The sequence below is a fragment of the Corapipo altera genome, unplaced genomic scaffold (assembly GCF_003945725.1).
Source record: "Corapipo altera isolate COAL_440 unplaced genomic scaffold, ASM394572v1 1, whole genome shotgun sequence".
Taxonomy (NCBI): Eukaryota; Metazoa; Chordata; class Aves; order Passeriformes; family Pipridae; genus Corapipo; species Corapipo altera.
The window spans coordinates 39,018,256-39,039,605 of NW_020884873.1; the positions used below are offsets into that span (position 1 = coordinate 39,018,256).

At 36.4% G+C, this 21,350-nt stretch overlaps 1 protein-coding gene across 1 annotated transcript in view; it reads right to left on the bottom strand.

Moving 5' to 3' along the window:
• Positions 1–21,350, bottom strand: part of CNTN1 (contactin 1) — a 243,206-nt gene that overhangs the window by 71,565 nt on the left and 150,291 nt on the right. Inside the window, exons 3-5 of the mRNA XM_027659979.1 lie at positions 17,723–17,852; positions 6,539–6,668; positions 3,785–3,957 (exon numbers count right to left, since the gene is read on the bottom strand). Coding sequence (XP_027515780.1) covers positions 3,785–3,957; positions 6,539–6,668; positions 17,723–17,834 — 415 coding nt within the window. The 5' untranslated portion in view covers positions 17,835–17,852. The remainder of the gene's footprint in view (positions 1–3,784; positions 3,958–6,538; positions 6,669–17,722; positions 17,853–21,350) is intronic.

Sequence of the window (21,350 nt, forward strand, 5' to 3'; positions counted from 1 at the left end):
TTATTATTATTATTATTATTATTATTATTATTATTATTATTATTATTTTCAGTCCTGTAGAGATTGATGTAGAAATACAATAGAGAGATACTTCTGGACCTCTAATGCCAGTTTTGCTTATTTGCCATTATCAAATCCATTTTTTTACAGTATTTTTGTCATCATAATTGAAAATGCCAGGAAAAAAGAAAAAAACCAGTGGTGCAGATTGCATCCCTAGGAGTAGCCAGGTAAGTTACATTTGAAGAAGGAATCCCAGGAAGAGACAAGAAAAGGATTTTAGATTATTTTTCCACAGGTTTTTCCAAATGCAAGTTTAATTCTTTACTGTAACTTAAAGTGGCTTCTCTGAAATGACCTGGCTGCCCTTTCTGACAACTCCAGCAGCCAAGGACTGGCAAGGAGTTAGCTCAGACACATCTTTAGTGGCAGAGGTTTGGGACAGAAGTGATTCATGTCCCAGGTAAAGCCTTAGCTGACTCACTTTAAATCAACTTCCATGCAGCAGGGTAACCAGACTACTGTAAAAGAATGAAGAAACAAGTCTTTCATTATCCCCCAGACTGTGGGAGAGCACTAATGGTATCTGCAGAGATAAGACAACAGTTGCATGAGTAACATCAACTACATCAATAATTGCACTATGTTGCTGCTTTTCACTCTTATCCAATCTGAAATTAAATCATAAACCTTGAGGCACAAAACATTTCTTGTGAGATTTCCCTATGTCACCAAGTACAGGAAGACTGTAGAGATCCTCACTGGAGCCCTGCTCTAAATGCTACTGTGGTGCAAACAACACCTCTGTAATAGCCAAGTGCACAGCCTCTGAATGCAATATTCTACCACAAAAATCATCTAAGCTAAAGTCATGCAGATTACTTCAGCCTTCTTCAATGGCAGGCAGGTATCCAGTTCTACTAAATTCCCAAGAGTGTCTCTGAGACCTAACTAAAACTTAAGTTTAAGTGCAGCCGGCCAGCAACAATAAAGAAAAAATCAGGACTGAGCTGCATACAAAAAGAGATTAAGTAGAAAACAGAGCCTATTCACTACTGTAAAATGCAATGGGTAGATCCATTATCTAATATGTTATCTATTAATAATTAATTCCTTAACTTTGTAAAAACCACTACATTTACTAAATATAATAAAGGTAAAGGAATGCTCACAGGGAAATCACAGTTGTCAGATCTGAATGGCTACTAAAATCTAGGAAGCAAATGTCACTACGCTTTGTCAAATGCCTGAAGAAAACTCTAGTGCAGTTATGCCAGTGTTCAGGGAAACACCTCTCCCAGCTTCTGAAACACTAATTTTTATTCTGCTCAAACAGACCAGAAGACAATACAGATGCTTCCACCGACTGACTGGATCTTGACAGATCAATGCTTCAATGCTAGGTATTGTATTGGGACACTCGAAGGACTTGTGGTTCTTATTTTAAAAAATGTTACCCTCTGTCATAGTGCAATGGAAGTAGTCAGTTCTTCACAACTATCTCCCAACTAATTTGGAATATTATTCTTTGATAAAAGAAAGGAGTAAGTATACCAGACTAACGCAGTAAGAATTACCTATCTGACCAGACAAGTCTTGTAACTAAAGCCAACAAAGCTCTTCATCCAGATTGGAATACCTCTATTCATACAATATCTGCAGTAGTTTGAGTTATTCACATTCCAAATACCAGCATGGACCTTACCACACAACTACTTTCTATAAGCAAAATATTGACTGATCTCTCATTAAAACATTAGTTTCCTTGCTGCAGACCTTTTGACCATCTTGTAAACTTGCCAGTATTATTGATTTCTGCTTTCTTTAAAATCTCTTGCAGGAATAGGAAAAAAATTAAAATTACAGTGATTAGCAACAAATGTGTTGCTAATTTGATACTGCCTTGCACATGGGTGGTATAGGGTTTGATGTAAGGAAAACCTATCATTGCTTTAAAGTTTATTTTTGAAATTTTAAGTTTGCATTAAAAGTGTAGATATTTTGTTTATCGTGTCTTTGGACAACCTCTGAAACTTTGGGACAGCCACCACAACAATGTGTGCAACACTTAAAAAATATTGTAATAGGTTTGAAGGCACTGGATCTAAAAAGATCCAGTTCTACTAAAGACAGTATTCTCAGATGGATTTTATGAGAAAATGTGGATTTTGTTCCATAATTTCAGTAAGTTTGACAGTAAGACAAAAATACAGCTGGTCAAGACTTTTTTGAACTCTTCTAAATGGTTGTTAACATTTTTTAATCAGTTTATGCACAAGCAAAAGAACAAAAACTTCCACTAAAGATGGATTCCACTATACTAATTTTAGCAACTCTGTATTCAGCTTTTTAGAGTGATTGTCAGAGGAAATGTTTTTTTTATAGGTAGGTGATTGTTAAAAAGAAGAAGGGAAGAAATACAATAGTATAAAGAAGAATGAAAGCACCCTTTTTTTAAACAGGTATTTATCAGTTTCCAGCTATCTTTTCTCTTCTATTCCTTGCCTCATTGCTCTATTATCATTTACACTTTGAAACATTATATATTAGGGTTCTGTTCAGTATAAATGTTCAGCACGCTATCAACATTCAGCTCATGCAGTCAGTGAGCTGGTAGGCAGAACATGCCTCAGATGGTTTTGATTGTACTTTTTTCATCTACTGTGTCTATTGGTTTAATTTCTTGTTATCCTATTGGCTATTCAGGACTGACACCACTGAAGCTTGCTTTAGGTATAAATAAATATCCTGTAAACCGAATTTTAATGTTTTCTCCATTAAAAGGAAGTAACAACCTGGCTTTCAATTTTTTTTCTAGAAAATACACCAGGTAAATACAGAATAAGACTGTATCAACTGCAAATACAGACTAAGACTGTATCAACTGTATCAACTATAATTCATCAGCTCTATAATCCATCAACTATAATCCATTATAGCCTCTGAATTTCCCTAGTATATGTGTCCCCACTCTTATAACTACTATCAGAAAGCAGAACTCACTTCATGTCTGATCTTGCACAGCAAGGAGCGAATTCTGCTAATCACTTAGTGTCAGGGAACCCAGAGCTTTGTGAACAGACCCCAGTTAGAACAGATTACTTTTTTTTAGATTCCTTTTTTTGTCCTCTGATGAAAAAATATATCCAGGGAAAAAAAGCAACTTAAGGCAAAGTAAAATAAAAATCCCAAACACGTCTTCAGTCAGTAAAATTTCACATTACTCTTCATTTAGCTCATCATTTTTTTACAATGCACTTATTTGATGTATTTGTTGATGGGGCAGGCCTGTACATATGCATGCATTCACCAGACTAGCTCATGATTGTCAGAAGTTGACAGAAATGTCCCTCAGCTGGGATATTCACTGTAGCCTAGGAGTCAGGGAACACGCTTTACTAGCAAGTGGCATGCCTTCCAGTTGTGTTTGCACTGCAGCAGCACCTCATCATCACATGCCCCCACATGTGTCTTTCTTCTGTGACTATTTCCCCTCAGGTCCTACCGTGATTTTAAAAGAGTCTGGACATTATTATCTGGAGATCTGGCTCCATGAGTCTCTTCAATTAATAATTTAACAGTTACTCACTGGGAAGGATGTCAGGTCAGCTGAATGCCAAAGAATCTAAAATGCTTACAAAATTACTATGGCACTTAAGATATTGGATTTTTTTACAAAGTAATACAGCTATAGCACACATTAGCAGAAGACACTGCAGTTTAAACATTGGGTATTCCAAGCTAACCATAATTTTTCTATGTTTTGACATAAACATTGGCTTACATCCAAAACTCAGAGTGGCTTCACTGCTTCTGACAGTTCCAAAGGTATTCGACACTACACAGACATATTTTCCAGCATCCCTTGATTTCTCTGGATTACTGATAACAAGTCTGCCTCCCACCATACTGTAGCGATCTTTTGTTAAATCAATATCCCAGTTGTTGAGTTTCCACCTATTAAAAAAGAAAATCCAGATGTAAGATTTGGCCCAAAAAAGCAACCTGATAAAAAATATGATGTGAAAAATAACTCATAAATTGTGATAAAATATACAGGAAGTTATTAATATAATTCTATATATGTTTAAAGCTTTTCTTCGGCAAAAGGCACAGATCTGAACTCCAGGTCTTTTAAACATAAGAGTCTCACATCTGCCGTCTTGGAGATGTGATATAGGTTAAAACAGGATTCCTAGCCAAGCTTTAAGAGATGTTTGAGCTGGCTGTCAATGAGCTAGCTAGTGATCAAACATGAGGATTTTAAACACATTCTCAAATAATTATCTAAGAGGTTTTCATAAACCTGCTGCTAATGAAGATGTTTTGTAAAACCTAACATGCCAGTGATGTCAGTGCAAAAACTGTGGCATACTTGATTTAAGACCTACTTACTAGATTCAGAAAATTGCTGAACATTCTCCCCCTAGTTATGGTAAAACCCCACAGCCACTTCACTGAATTACTGCAACTTCCACTTGAGGGACTAAGACAGAAACTGGTGGCCCAGATTTGGCCCTTATCGATTTCTAGTGATTTTAAGAAAGTTAAAATACATGGAGTAGGAACCAGCACTCATTATTTTTATTTACATTTATATCTACTACTGGGTCCACAAGGGGGAGTCTATAATCTTCTTAGAGAGGAACTGCACATTTCCTAAGCACAAATAGGAAAGATGCAACTTAAATACATTTAAAAATCCTAAGATTATTTCAGCGTAAATAATTTTTTTTCTTAGGTGAAGACAGGCATAAGTATTTAACAATAAGAGCGCGCACCCTATGTGTTCCTGCACTATTGAAGATGTACTGAAATATACAGAATTTTCATTTGGAAGTGGAACTTGGAGTTGTCAGAGAAAGAAACAATAGTAAGAGTGGCATGAACAAAAAAGATAAAGTCTAATGAAATGGCAGGATCTTTAAGATGCAGCAAATAGCATTTTGGTCTTATTCCTTTAGAAGGATCAATTCAGTCCTGTGAGATACATCTGTGTTACAAATAATAAATCCTCTGTTCAGAAATACCTAGGAATAAGTGTCCTGAGGACAGATTATGCTGCAATGAAAAACGGCAGGAAGGACTTATTTACCTCTGAGATAAGAAAATTTTGGCTCAATAACTGTTAGAGGGCTAAGAAATTAAGATAATGTTTTGAGGTATAGTAAAAATAATGATGTCAGGAAATAGGGAAAGTGGCCTTATTCTATATTGCAATTATCTTCACACCAGCTATCAGTGCTAATTATCAGATCTGTTCCTAGAATAAAAAGCTTGGAGGTGCGATGCAATCCTCTGAGAATGGCTTTACTAGTTCAAATTTTGCAGAGCCCACAACAGTTAAAGAAGAATGCCAAACTTTACGGAGAGTCTGTAATCACTCTATAGATGGTATGTTTACAATCTTGCAGACAGGAGATGGGGAAGTATATCAGAAGGGTACCAAATCTAAGCATATCTGACCTTTCCACACTTCTAGTCCTTTCCAAGCATGGTAAGAGCAAATAAGTGCAACAGCAAAATGTGATGTAGCAGGGATCATATTCAAAAGGACTATTCACAGGGATTCTGTATAGGTAGACAACCTGTTAGCATATTTTTAGAAAAGGCAGTGAAGACTAAGCTGTTTTGATGGAAAAATACCGTAGTTGATCACAAAACTGCAACAGATTTAAAAGAATAGCTGGCAGACTCAACTGCTTTTTCTGTTCTAGAAACCAGAGTCTGGAAACACACATAAGTGAGTACTGGGGGCTGGTCATAGGATAATCTACTGAAATGGATCTCTTTTGTTGGCAAGAAATTGTGTCTGTCTTTAGTATAATTACAGCAGTTTTCTGCCTATAACCAGGTTGTAATTTAGTCACAGTCTTAATAGTGATAATCTTAAGTACATTTCTCTTCACATAATGAGCAGACAATGGCTGACAAACTTATACGGATACACAACAAAGCAGAATTGCCCTCTACAATAATATAATTATTGTGAAAGAAGTCATGTGTGGATCTCTATTAAAACTAGTTGAAATGCTTTTCAGAATAAAGTTTTTTATGTCTTCAGTAGCATAACTGACGCATTCTTGAGCACTGCTCTGCAACACAGATGCCAAAGCAATGTGGGATGTAGAATATGCAGGTTCAACAGCAAATCCTTTTCCTTTTTAGCAAAATAGGATAAAAAAAGCCATTCTGAATCAAGAAGAACAAGGACTTGAACATCAATCATCCTTAGCCTAAGACTGAAAGGTAGCCTCTTAATTATTTTTTAAGGTAATTTTTTTTCAACATCCAGATCCGTATTTCTTTCAAAAGCTGAAAACATGTAACACAACAGGAATATACTGTTTTCAACACTGTCTAGACATTTTGGCAAATTGAAGCAAGGTTGAGTCTTAGAAATTGCAAATCTCCCCATTTTTCCTGCCTTGAAGACTTTGCACTGACCTTTTAAGCCAGTCAATCATTTAATAACACAATCTGAAACACTTGTTCAGTAAAATAAGCAAGACCTGAAAATCAAAACAAGAGAGGTTACCTGTAAGTAGGAAAAGGAACTGCTCGAGCTCTGCAGTTCATTGAGACTTGTCCATCTGAAGATTCTTCTGGATAGATGGTATCGATAGGCTGCTCCTCAAAAACAGGTCCAAAACCTTTGTTACCTTCCTCTGAAAACAGAACAGAGTTTCAAATTAATCACTTTTTAATTACGAGTCAAACTGAAGATGCATTAGCATCACACATTCCAGATTCGAAATGTGAAGGACAAATAGCAAGTTCCCCAAAGTCAAGTTCTATATTGCTTCAACAAAACCGGAGCAGTACAGATAACAGAAGTGCTGGCTGTCCTTCACTGACCTCTGCCTTCTGAGAACTAAAGTAACTCAAGCTATGTCCCTCTAATACTACCTTGTGTGCTTTTGCTGCCAAAATTAATTATTTGTCACTGTTTATGCCAAATGTGGAGACAATTATGAACTGAATATATGCCCTTTAGAAATGCAGTGAGACCAACTTATTCCACAGAGAACAACAAATTCTCATCAAACAGGTCCAGATCCAAAACAACTACCTATAGTTATTCCTGATCTTATAACCTAATCATGTCCAATGATTTTATGTATTTAGCAAGAATCTTTATTGCATCAGACAAAAAAACCCTTATATTGGATATTAAAGCTGAGAATTACATTGTTTCCAGACCATGCCTGTCCTTCCTTTCCATCTGAGGCATATGTTAGCTTTCTACCCTCCAAAATAAAATTTTAAAAAGATCCTTTATTGAAAGTAATTTCAGTTTGTAAAGTCAAGAGCTTAAAGGTGAATAAATGTCAAACAGGTTTGACAACAAAATGTATTTTTTAATCTTTATCCTCCATTTGCTAATGCTGTTGTAAAGGTGGCAGGCTCTGCCCGCCCCTGCTGCATTTCCTTCTTCTTTATCTCCTCCAAGCGTACAAGGTTGCTCTTTGGGATCTGCAGAAGCAAGACCAGGAGAAAAGGTGGAAAGTTCTGGGAAAATTCTGCTCAGTAAATACAGGATGTGACTGGGGGCTTTTTCTGCGAAAATAGCAAATATGCATTCTAGGTACAAAATGGCTCTGTGAGGAGATGGTGCATGCTCCATATAGATAAAATTTTGAGACAACACAGCTTTCTAATTCTCACAGGTCTCTAGTGAGTATGGACACTTGTAGAGTATATGACTGCTACCAGGTTCACTTTCCATTCAAGTTCAGAGCCTTGCTCCAAATTCTAGAGATGCCAGAGATCTGGAAAATGACTGCAAGAATCTTGTAATAGAAGGGAAACAAACAAAACATGCACAGTTCTACTAATAAGATCTTCAGAGATGGCTAAAAAATTTAATTAAAAAGTTTCCAAAAGCAATGGTTGAGGATGGAAAAATTCTAATATTTTGCAATATTATCTGTGCTGCCTATAAAAATCCGTGACATGTCTTGTATGCTACACTTAAAATATGCTCACAGATCAGAAGATAAACTGGCAATGTAACAGATGAATGTCCTTAAATCAAATTATGGTTTTGTACTCTTGCCCTTAAAATTCTTGTCTTTGGTTATAAAGCATTTTAGACTAAATTAGACAGTTTTTAGGAAACCTATAAAAGAAGAATTTATCGATATACCTAAAGAATATGAATTTGTCAGTGTTAAAATACCATATATATATAAAACATTTCTTCTGGAGATACCTTTTTTATTGTTCCTAAATTCTATATTCATAAATAGACACTGAATTACAGCATTAGGAGAAGACTTACAGATAAAAAGGTTATAGATAAAAAGCAAGTTCCCTTTTCACTTCAAATTTGAGGGGAAAAAAATCACCATTTCCCTTGAAAACAGGAGCAGGTTCAGAAGACACTGTTATGCTGTGAGACATATGGTCAGGCAGCTTTATTTTTAAAGATGAATTAATGTAAGACAAGTCTTTCAAAGAAGCAAAGAAAAGCAGCTAGAAAAAAGGTAGAGCTTTTGAAAAATGATCTGCTTTCTTTCATATTTTAAAGCACAACATGATGTAAAAATCTACATGTTGCTAGGTCAAAAGAAGTGGCTTCAGACTGAAAAGGCAAGATTCACATATTTGCTCAGAGCCCGGAATGACTGAGCCACAAACGTGATGGCATGTTCTGTGCAGTTCTTAAATAGAAATACAGAGTAACAACAGCCTCCAGCAGCCAATAGCCATATCATATACAGCTGACTCTCCACCTTAGGACTCGAACAATGGTACAGAGTACTTAGGCATTTCATGTCATACATTTTTAATGCTGCCAGCACTGTTAATTATACTGAGTGAATGCCTGCTTCTCACACCTACCACATATGCTTTATAATGGCACTTCTGCTGCAATCTCTTATGAATGTTTTCAGATGTCTGGCTGACATCTGCATAGACTGAATGTCAGGTGTGGCAACCAATAAACCTAGTCACCAGCTGAGTTTGGACCAGTGATATGAAACAGTAAGTGGGAGAAAAGAGAAGAGAAAGATGTTGTGAAAACATCAGCAAGAAATGTTCACACTTTAAGTACTACGCCTGTGTGATGAGTTTGGAGAGTGAGGAAGGGCAGACTAAGAGTACAAGGAAAAAGATCACTTCACTGAAGTTGTGCCTACATGAAAAAGGGGAAAAAAAAAAGTAGGGTAAGACGAAAGAAATAGATGTATTAGGCAAACTGAGGATGACATGAGAAGCACATTTCATCTCTTCTGGTCCTGCTTTAGACAAGAGGATGGAACATCTGACCTCCCAAACACCTTTAAACCCTATGTTTTGGGTACATTTCTTGTGATTTATATTTTAAATTGGAGCAAAAGCACCTGACTACTTGAGGCATTCTTCAGTGAATTCTGCAAACAAGATTCAGACCTTTCAACAACAGTGCTAAAATGTATTAGGAACTCTCTGCAAAGGTCAAGAAAATCTCTTCTCAGCTGATGAGATCACAGATCCCGCAAAAGAACCTTTCCCTCTGGAAGGTGGTTCTGTCATCCTTTCTCTAAGTGACACTTTGCAGCTGGGCAGTGTCATTTGCCTTCTGGCCCTTCCTGTAACACTGCTTGTGGTTGTCTGATTTCTTAGGTAGTTGCTAAAGCTAAAGAGAGTGGAAATCTATTCAATTCTTGCTTTCTGGATTAGTTTTCTTTCAGTTTAGTGAAGTGATTTTTTTCCCTGATGAAGATCTTTGCCAGTTCAAAGGGTGGAATAAGAGCAGGGGTATAGTCTTGCACCTTTAGCGTGGCAAAAAGTTGTCTTATTAACTGAACCATCTGAAACAACTACTACCTAAGTAAGATATATTAATCCGAAAGCCTTACAGATGTGCTACAGAATTATATTAGTACGCCTTAATGTCCCTGAACAAGCCTGTGAGGGATCATAATACAAAATATTCAACACATTCAGAGAAAAAGATACCAATAACATGGTATGAAAATAACAATCGCAAACCACCTGAGGCAATTCCTTTCAAGCCATCTCAAGAAACATTCCTTAAGAAGAGGGAAAAGGAAGACACAGTGAAAAGGATTTTTCAGTGCATCCTAATTCCATATATACATTTAATTCAGAAATGTTAAACTTTTCCATATAAACATATTTTTAAAAAATTAACTAGCTTTCAAATGACATAATTTTGCATGGTATGCGCTGATGTAGAACACAGAGGCTTTCCAGTCCACATGCACTCCTTTTGCATTACTTAGGTCATAGAAAGAACAACTAAAACCAAATCAATGGCCTTGTGTCTGTCCTCTATGGATCTCCCTTCACCTCACATTCTTCCATTTCCTAACCATTTGCCTGCCAAAATGGCCTTGCAGCCTCTCCCTCCTGTTCCCAATTCTCCCTCCTGTCCTTCTCCTCCTCTTTGATAAGAAGATTATGCTTACCTGTAAATACAATCTTTTGATATGCCACCATATAGGTCCACTTCTTGTGCCTTATTTCCAAAAGCCTAATTGTTGTTATTAGAGTGCACCTCTCATTAGTTCAGCATTTTCATAATGTAATTCTATAAAATTTATTAATTATATGTATTGTTCTAAATATACTAATTACTCATGACAGGTACAAATTTGGCATAAATTGAACAACATAGCAGACAAATTCTGACTTGAGATTTGAAAGATATCACAAGCCTGATATGTATTACACAGGCAGGGAATACACACTTAAAAGGAAAGATGTCGATCTGAATCAAGACTTCTGTATCATATGGCAGAAAATATGCAAATGGGAACAAAAACCCACTATTTTCACTGGGAAATGCAGCTACTAATAATTACACATTATTTCACAGTTAACATTTAACAACCACAATAATTCAAATATATCTGTTTTCTTCTGCTCATGGACAGTTGTCACAAGTACACAGGAAGCTATTTTATAACTGGTCTGAAATGTTGTTTTGCAGAGAACCTGAAATGGACCATTCTTGCAATTTGTTTAGTTAAATTATTTGTAGAGAGTGCTATCTGTCTTTTCAATATACTTACATTTTGTATAATCAACTTATGCAAATTTATAATCAACAATACACTTATATTTTGCATAATCAACTCTTTATCTAATCTGAATACAGAAAACTAGAAAAAACCAGAAAATTACCAATAGGAATAGCATACTTTAATTTTACTATTAGTCTTCTCTAGTGATTTACTCAAATGTCTCTCAAATACAGGTCACTAAACCATGCTGGACACTTGTGTATCATTCTGTCTTCGTATGGCTAGTATGGAAATAAGAAAAAAACCTTGTAAGCTACCATTTACTCTTACTTTACACGATATATCTTTCCATGTTATCTTATAGGGTAATTATAACCTATATGTCCATGCGGGAGCTATGGAATATTCTTTACTTAAGAGTAAAAACAATATTTTAAGTTTTTCCTTATTTATAAGGGTAGTATTTCTTTTTTTTAATGGAACATACAAAAGTGACACCCATTTAGTTTCAGAACAGAATTGTCATAACTGATATAGAATGTTACCACACAATTTTGCATGAAGTGATTCATCAGAAATGGTGGACATATAGTTGTGTGGCAATTCACTGGGAAACTAGACTAAATGGGACATCAAGAGCAAGTGACTTCTCTGAAATCATTGCCATAGTGTGAATCATATCCAAGGTATTTTTAATGGATGCCCATCTGTACATTTGTCTTTTTTGCTCTAAAGTGTCTTTAATCTCACTAAATCCTCAAATTAAATCACAAAAAAAACCCCAGAGAAGTAATTAAATCTTAATTAGAGAAACAGTTGATTAAACAAAATGGAGCAAGCACTCCCTTAACCAGTACTTAGGGTACACAGGCTCCTAGAAGGGCTTCCATATCCAGAACCATTTAAGAAGTGCTTCCATATCCAGAACCATTTAAGAAGTGCTTTACTCAGGAAGAACAACTTGCTGGCACATGTCAAACAGAAAAACATGAGTATGTAAGTTATCATTTGCAAAAGAAACTAACAGAGGAAACTATGTTGCATATTAGTGAAATACAGTGAAGGGCTGGCAGTAAAATGTGGGGCTTAAATATGCCTCCAGATCATATATTCAGAAAATACAGCAGATGCATCCTAAGGCCCCAATCCTACAAACATTTCTGTAAATAAAAAAATCTAGGATCAGAGGACCAAAGCTCCATATACTAGATGGGAGTGCTGAAAAACAAAGGGAGAAAAATTTGAATGTTCTTCAAGACCTACAGATTGCATACTTTAACTAAGAAATTACCATTTTGCTTTAAAAAGGAAAAGGCAAAACCGTATGAATTTCATTTCAGATAGTCTACATAGAACAATTTATTTTGAAGAGAATTGTAAGAAGTTTAGCAATGTTTTTGATAGCCAAATATTTAATAATGCCACTGTAAAGGAAATATATTATCAACAAAAAGATGGTAACAGTTTTAGTAAGGGATAGCTACAAAAGCTTCTGCTGGAAACGCTAAAACCTTTAACTTCATCCTTAGAAATGGTGAAATAGTAATACTGTTTGCTTAAAGTAAATAATAATGAGACAGCATTGAAAGTACTTATTTAAGTTCATTAAAGGCCTCTCATATTCTTTCAGGAACTCTATACATCACAAAATTTAAGCATATAAGGTGATCCAAACGAACAAGGTTACGCACAAGTGCAATGTTAAGCACATATTCAAGTTCTCTGCTGAAGAAGAATCAATTATAAAAACTATGAATGGTGACATAACTAATGACAGCAAGTCACAGTGAAAAGTTTTCCAAAGGTCAATGTCAGAAAGAAGCTAAACCAGGTGAAAAACCTTAAGATCCCATCACTCCCACTGTGCACCGATATAAATTTATCTTAATTAACAACTCTATTTTTCTAATTAGTCTTCTCCTTCGCTTTCTGTTCCTCTTTGCTGTACACCTACCTAAGTTGCTGCACTAGACAGTCATTTGGTGTCAGTACTGATCTACCTGACAGTGTTGTATGCAGTTACATATTTTCACAGGAGAGAGGGACAAAGATCTGTTGACACGGTGCATGGCTAGATTAACCTTGAATGCTACGGGATGCTGAACATAAGAACGATGGATTCATTCATTATCGGTTTAATTAAGTTGTCAGGCTCTGTATCAGCACTGCAAGCCTAGAAACCATTTCATATTTAGATCTTGTACTGTTTTCAATATGTTAGAGAAATGAGGACCTACTAGTATCTGAGAAGGTCATGCTCAGAAACTAGATGGTCTGGGAATGAACCAAAATATCTCTACCAGGCTCTCTGGAACATAAACAGGGCAATTTCAACATTCCACGTTTCTGAGCACTGTGATTTTTTTTTTATGAATATCAGGCACTCAGCAGTAGCATGAATTAGTCTTCTAAGATCCAAGCAGGAACATGAGAGATAAGGTAAACTGGTATTAAGTATATTCATCCACTTCTTCTTTTACAAGAAAATTAGTATCTCTCCTTAGCAAATGCGAGTAATGCTGTATGTTGTGATAAAAAACTGTAAAATATGTAGATTCTAACCCTCAGTTCACAACACGTACTTTTGAACCTACTGTTCTGGAAAAAGTCCAAGCCATAAATAATTTAAGGTTTGGGAGCTGGATCATTTTTTTACTTCTCTCAGTCATGCGGGAAAAATTGCACTGAGCATTCATGGGATGCTTTATGTGCTGAAGCAGCAAATGCATTCATGTCAAAAAAAGTCATGATATAGCATTTTGTGGTCTATAAAGAAGATTCCATCTTTGTGATGGAGAAGAGGTACCAGTGTATGTAATCAAGAGGCTGAAGGGACATCATTTTCCATGAACTAGTCAGCACTCAAACAGAAGAGGTAACCACTCAAGCAGTCCCACTTCGTATTATATGAAAGGTTCAGATTGCCTTTGAGAACACTGCCTCTACTTTTCTGGACTGAAAACAGCAAAACTACTCCTATTTCCTATGTGTCAGTGAAGACCTTGAAGAGCCGCCTAGTTAATGATGTCCTTTCTCCTTTACAGTGAGTTTCAAGTATAAAAAGCTCCAGCCCTTGGCAGAGTAAATTTCTCCACTTATGTCTAATAATGACAGTTTGCTTGTCTTCTCATACTGCCAAGAGGAATGCCAGCTAATACCAATTACTGTACTTGTAAACATACTCTCATTAGTCTATTAGATACATAAATAATTTAGGTGATTCCTCCTTAAAAACCTAAGTGTTATAACTTCAAAAGTGACTGAAGAGCCTAAGACGTTGATCTCATAGCAAAGACAGTGCCCAGCAAATTAGGGATGAAGCTGAAGTGCAGTAATCATTCTACAGAATCTCCCCCTGCAAACCTTTCTAGTGCATATGAAATAAGAGCAACATACTCAGAAGTTCAGCATGCTGTCTAATTGCACCTTCATGTACTCATGGAAACAACTGCACTGTACTAGGAGGTTCTGTGTCTTATTGTCATTCTTGCTTTACCAGCTTTCACTGAAGTCTGAGTTCCTAATGATTTCTGGAAATAAGGCATTAGGCTGCCTAAAAATTAGAAGGATTTTTTACCTTTTTAACCCTGGACTATCACCTCATTTTGCACAATCCAGAAGAGTCACCAGAGTGACAAGCTGCCTTCTAAGGACTGATGTGACCCAAACTCAGGTACTGTCTGGCGCTGCACTATCAAATCCCAAAGTAAAAAGTAGAACTGTTTGAAGTGAAATAAATTATCAGAGGAACATTTTTCACTACTGATTCCTCTCATAGCCAAATGTAATCAACTATTCATTAAGCACAATAAAGTATAGGGTCTTTACAGCTTTTACTTAGTCTTTCGGAAGAACGAAATAGGTTGCAGCTGAAAAATAGTCTTAATTCTTTTGTGCAAGATTATTATCCCAAGTGAAGATACACTTCAGTTCACTGAATTATATGGCAAGTAGCAGATGAAAGAAAAGTTTAAAATCCAGACTTAGCAATAGGACATGAATCTAATGGGGAGTCAAAGGTAACTTGGAAGAACGTTGGAGAAATGTCAGGGGGAGGAGGAGAAAAGTCAAATATTCTTGGTAATAGGCATGAAATAACTTTTTTTGGCAGTGGACTGACAATCATTGACATGTTCGCTAGGGAATGACTTGCTACTCTCGTTTGCCTTCCACTACTCAAAGTGCACTCTGAAAAGCAATCCTTATTATAACTGTCTGTTCTATCAGTAAGTGAAAGACCAAACTATTTACGGCTTTTTCACCAGTTTATATCTGCAAGACTACATTTTAAGCAATAATTTACCTGGAAAATAAATACTGCTCCTGTCACATTGCAGAAGATGATCTTCTGCCTAAACTTCTGATGCACTGATTGATGTAATATTTGCTTCCCTTATTAAAGTAAGTGCACATTCCCCACTGATGGGAAATGGCCAGACATTGCAACAATTCTCAACTTCTGCCTCTGATTACCATGAAACAGAACCGGATAAAAATTCAAGGTGTTTACTCCAAAGCGAACTCCAAATTTCTAAAAAAACTATGTATTTCAGTTTGGGATTTTTTTTAGAATTTTCTGCAGCAGGAAAAAGATCAATTTGAAAACAGATAAAACCAGCTTATAGAGTTTCAGAATGCCTGTCACCACTTCAGGCCCAAGTCAGTGCAGCTTCAGGTCCCTAGATCCTTGTTTCCCCAATAATTCTAGCTGTTAAATTCTGAAAGCTCTCGATGTTCAATCAAATGGGTGAATTCTGAACACTTTCAGTTTTTTTGGCTGATATCTTTGAACTTGGGGAAGACCACAGGGTGAGACATCTCAAAAGACATTGTATCTGGAAGCTATCAGTTTCCTCAGTCCAGAGCAGTTAATATAAAAGGTCTGTTTAGGAACAACGGATTGCAAAAACCTTGCCTACAGAGTCACCAATCAGTTTGCCAAAGACAACTTACAGGGCAGAACTACCTAGAACTGTGGGTCCAGCACCACAGAAGGCAAAGTGAGCCAAATATACTTCTAGAGAAACACTGTGATTTGTTAAAAGGCGTTAAAGAAACTTTTTAAATATTCTGCTTTCAACATCTGTTCCCAGCCAACTTGTCTCTTCACTCGGGGGCTTGGTGTGTCATATTATTTAAATGGAAACTCATGATCTTTACTCAAAAACCATCCCCAATTCACACATTCTCCATCACTCTTGATATTGCCAGCATTCCCCTTGATAGTATCATGTGTGAAAGATCAAACAAATGTTGCTATGACAGTATCAGTGTGTACTCAAAGTGCATGCAATATCATCACAGCCCTCTTTGTTCTTCCTATGTCACTTACTCGTGACCCTCACAGCGCAAAACCTTCCCACATCACTCTGAGGGCACCTGCCAGGAGGTACATTCTGGTGCCAAGGTTTTTGGTTTCTAAGCACAACCGCAATGTGCAGAATACACAATAACATTAATCATTTGGCCTTGCATGTTAAGAAATCAACTGAACATTTGTTCTTCAGTGATTGACTCAATTCTTTGATGCACTTGCTTGGCTACTGCAGCTGATTGTTTCATTTGATGTCAACAAGTCCAGAGCAAAATCACATTTTAACATTACTGATAGCAGTTGACAGGCTTTTATTAGGCATCAGAAAATCCTCCACTGAACTCAGATATGGAGTAAAGAACAACATGCAAAACCTTCATAGAATAAAGTACTGTTACCACAAAACCAGAAAGCATTCCTGTGAGCTATATAGTAATTTCTTAATGGCAATGAGCTTACACCACAGTATTGTTCAGATTTTTTGACTCAATAATAAACAATATGGTCTCATGCTAGTGAAACTGAGGCAGTGCCTGAAATGGTACGCCAGATTAAGCAAGCCTATGAACCTCAAAAGTAGGGAAGGATCTAAAGCCTACCTTGAAAACAACCAAAATACTAGTATACAATATTTGCACTTTCAAATATTGGTCAATATTTTGTGTATGTTCTGGTTATACTGGCAGTACAATTCATCACAGTAACTAAAAATCAGCATTCATTGAAATTGGCATGGAAATCTGAAAAAAGTTTTACAAATCTCAAAGTTATTTGGAACAGCTGGAACAGAAACTAGATTTTAATCCTGAATTTCACCTTTCCAAAGTCCTCTTTCTATCTCTTAAAATGGAACTAAAATTTCAGCTGCAAACATCTCTGTAATTTTAGATGTTAGAAATATGACTCCAGAATGTTTTAATATTTATGGTCCCATCTCTATTTATGAAACATTTTAAAATTTGTAATTAAAAATTAAAATCAGAATATGGAGAATTACCCCACTGTATTATGAAAACTACCACTACATTGGGCTGGTGAAAATTTGTGAATTTTAAGAAAGGGTCTATATTACAGAATTTTGTGTTTAGTACCTCTTCTTATGGGAATGTTTCCGTTATTCTATGCATGTTGATCATCTCTCAGCAATAGACAGTTGATACAATTTTTATAATCTAGAAAAATATTTAATTCCATATACTAAATTAGAACAGAAAAGAACAGATTTGAAGTCCAGATCTGTCTTTTTATAAACTTTTTATTACGGCATCCATTCTAATAAGTATGCTTTCTTCCAGTTTCATCTTTCCCATTTAGTAATTCATTGTATCTGCATAAATAAATTAAAGCCATACAAACAGTCTACCTGACCTTGAAACACATATAACTAAGAAGAGTTAGCTTAATGAATTAAAACAGGAGGTCATCTTACCTGCTAGAGAGATGACAAAAGAGGGTGTAATAAGATGATAGATGAAGAACCAAACAGTTATCTTCTGTTCAGCCATTATCTCAGAAGAAACTGTCCACTGCAATACCATCATTCAGAGAGCTAAAAATACCTGTTACAGAGAAAGAAGAAAGTGAATAATTCTGAATAAGGCTTTATCTCGTATCACATTTGACCTGTCAGATTACGTATCTAAACTGAATACTTAAAAGTTAATTTAGGATACAGTCTTTTTAATAATAAATGCATTATCAAATTTGCTGGATCAAATTAATTATCTCTATTATTCAGAGTGCACAGTTTCAGACGTTCCAGTGATAGTAATATGGTAAATGTTAAAACTGAACATCCTTTTTCACACTCATTTCCCAGATTCTATCCTTCTTCATCCAAATAAATACTACATTACAATTCATGATTTCAAAGTCTGTAAAAAGAAGACTACAGTGAAACTGAAGTAATCTCTTTCAGAATTCATGTGTTTTGTCTAGTACATAATTATTTTAAACCTTTAATATATAATTAATGATCCTCTGAAAGGGCAGTATTAATTTTTTTGAGTTTTCTTTTAAATGTTGCATATAAGTATTATTGCAATGTTGTATTCAAAGTTTTCTCTTTTCCCTATGGGAGAAACTCTGCCTGTATATAAAATAAAACCAAGTTAAAAAATCATGCAGCTTCTTTTGAATATTACAAGATTTTAGAAATAATTTTTCAGAATATTTCTGTAAGATTTTTTACTTCTTTCAATCAGAATAATTTGCTTGCCTTTTGTTTCTTGATGGTGACTATTATCTATTTCTTTAGGGCAATGTGTCATCATGTTTGCAGCATGGAATTCTCTGTTTTGTTTAATGGATTTCTTGACATGAATATATAAATGCATCCTTTACATCCATCACATCTTGTTCTTACTTCTTGATTTGTTCTGCTGTAGCACTGGTTAAGAACTTCACTGGCAGAATTCTGTATCTCAGGCACATGCCAATATCATCCATTCCTCTAGGTATATTCATTTTGTTACTATTTCATTATAAAATACAATTATACATATTTAAACACCCTCCAGTTACATGCATCCTGGGACATGGTCCCTGCTAAAAAAAAGACATGCAGATGTGGCAGTTAGGGACATGGTTTAGTGGTGGACTCGAGCAGCGCTGGGGTAGTGGTTGGACCTGATGATCTCAAGAGGTCTTTTCAACCTAAATGATTCTAATATGGCATTGTCACTTTTTGCAAGGTGTAATCTCAATGCTACTGCTTTCCAGCCTCCCATGCCAAGTACTGTTCTGAGAGTGGCTTCTACCTTTTACTGTGACTCTTGCTCTTTTCATGTCAAAGTTTTTACTAAATTGTTCTGTTTTTCCAAAATCCCAGTGTCTTAGATCTAGTTTCAAAACTGTCCTTTTTCCCACCTCCAACCCCAAGAAAGGGGCAGTTTTGAATTACAAAGCACAAGCACAAACATATCTTACTCCCAAAGTACACTTGGGATATTGCTGCCCTGATTACAGAGAGCCTCTGGTCTAAGTTGCTGCCAGACATGCCTGCCACAGTGCCTGTGTCTCACGTCTCTCCTTGAGGTGGCTAGGAACATGACTTGACCACTGGGGCCTTACTGTTGTCCCCTCTTTCACGGAATAATGCTAAGATATTCATTTGAACACTCCTCAAACAGTGAACTTTCCTTAGAAGAGTGTTTCATGGTGTTTTGATAAAATATAGTGTAGGAAAACTGCAAGAAATATCACAAGAGAATAATTTCGCTCAGAAATTACAGGAGCTGTTGCATGTCACATTTCTTCCTTTTTTTTTTTAGCATATTAAATCCTCAACAAAAAGTTCAAAACTATTAGTTGCCATGACCCTAAGATCATGGCTGTTACATAAAAACTGTGCTCAGGAAAACACAGACAAGAGTTAAACAGCGAACCCTAGAACTAAGATTTATTTAGAAATATTCCCTGGAAAAAGGCTCTTGCATCATCAACAAATGGATATGCTTACTGTAGCTGGATCCAAGGGGAAGAATTTACCAAACATCTTTATCTTCCCACTTCTAGTGGCACTAAAGTTTCTTCAGACTCTGTCACACAAAGGATATTCACAACTTTAAATGACCAAGGTATGTCTTTTCCAGAAGACAGTGCTAGGGTAGATCAAGAAATGGTTTTGTACTCTTTTCCAGCAGCCATACCCTGGCTGTCATCCAGTGTCATATCACATCCTTGTGATATGACACTGTAACATTTATTTCCAAGTGACATGAGTAAAACTGCATAGTTATGCTGAAATAATGCACATAGTTAAACAGCAATGAAACTGGAACTTTGTTGGGAACAACAGTAATTACACAGCAGCTCATGGTGATGATAACTGTGTTCAAATGTATATACAGATAGACTGTTAAGAGAACTGTATTCTCTGACATTACAGTCACAGGTGGAAGATCCCTCCTCCCTCTGTTTTGCAGAATTCAGTTTCAATTTTGGAAAGTAAAAATGTCCTCCAGCTCTCAAAAAATCCCTTTCTGCTGGTTCAGAAAAAAGAGGGTTTGAACAACGGTTCCAACTACAGTAAATAAAAATTGTGTCAGTAAATGCTATAAATACCTCATTTTATTCAGATATGAAAATATCCACCCTGCCAGGATTTAAATGCTTTCCCCGTTCTCACTTGTTTTGGCTGAGTGGTTTCTGTATATGTAGCACAGCCATCCCTCCTGATTCATCTCAGCTTGGGGGTGAGAAGTGAGGCTGTTTCACATCGCTCTGCTGAATTTTGGCAGAACTGCCTGCTATGAAATGAGACAGCATGCAGGTTACTGTCCGTATGTGTGGGGTGGTAGGCTGTATATGATGCTAGCACTCAGCTGGACAAGGAGGAGTCCAGGCATATCTGAGGTAGCAGCACTGGTGCTGGAGGCAGCACCGTGGGCTGCAGTGCCCAGGCAGCACTACCTACTGACTCTTGCTTTACAGCTCTCTACTCTTTTTCTTTCCAGAGTGAAAAGGATATTGCTGCCTAAGGAAAAATCACTCCTGAACAATGATTCAGTCATCAGTATGAGGCAATTTTCTCCCCTGTAAAAACAGTGTGACTACATACCTAGACATACTCCTTTTAGTCTGCATGGTATACTACCCTTTTCTCAAAACAAAGTACCATAATTTTAGCAAACAAGTAAGACATTTTAAAAATATGTAATAAAATGAACAGGCATTTAACTGCAACTGTGTCATGTTTAATTACTATGTAATATGCATTAACACATTTAGGTCCCTTTTGACTGTTCAGTTTCCCAAAAGAGCCAGTCACCTCTACAGAGCCTCTGCCTTGTTAGATCCAAAAAAACAACTTCTAGTGAGCTATCTGGAGTGCAATCCTCCCAAAGGAAGTGGGAAAAAACTGGGGCAATGACTGCTGAATAAGCAGCACATTCAGTTTTGCACACAGGGACCTGCCAGAATGCTTCTGGAGGCTTGCAGCGTCTCGTAATGCTTCATTAGGATGAGAGGTGTTCCCAGGACACAAGGATAGACCTGCCTCTCTACACTAGCCAATTGTAAGGATTCTTTAATCTCTCTAAATGTACCTTAGGAAA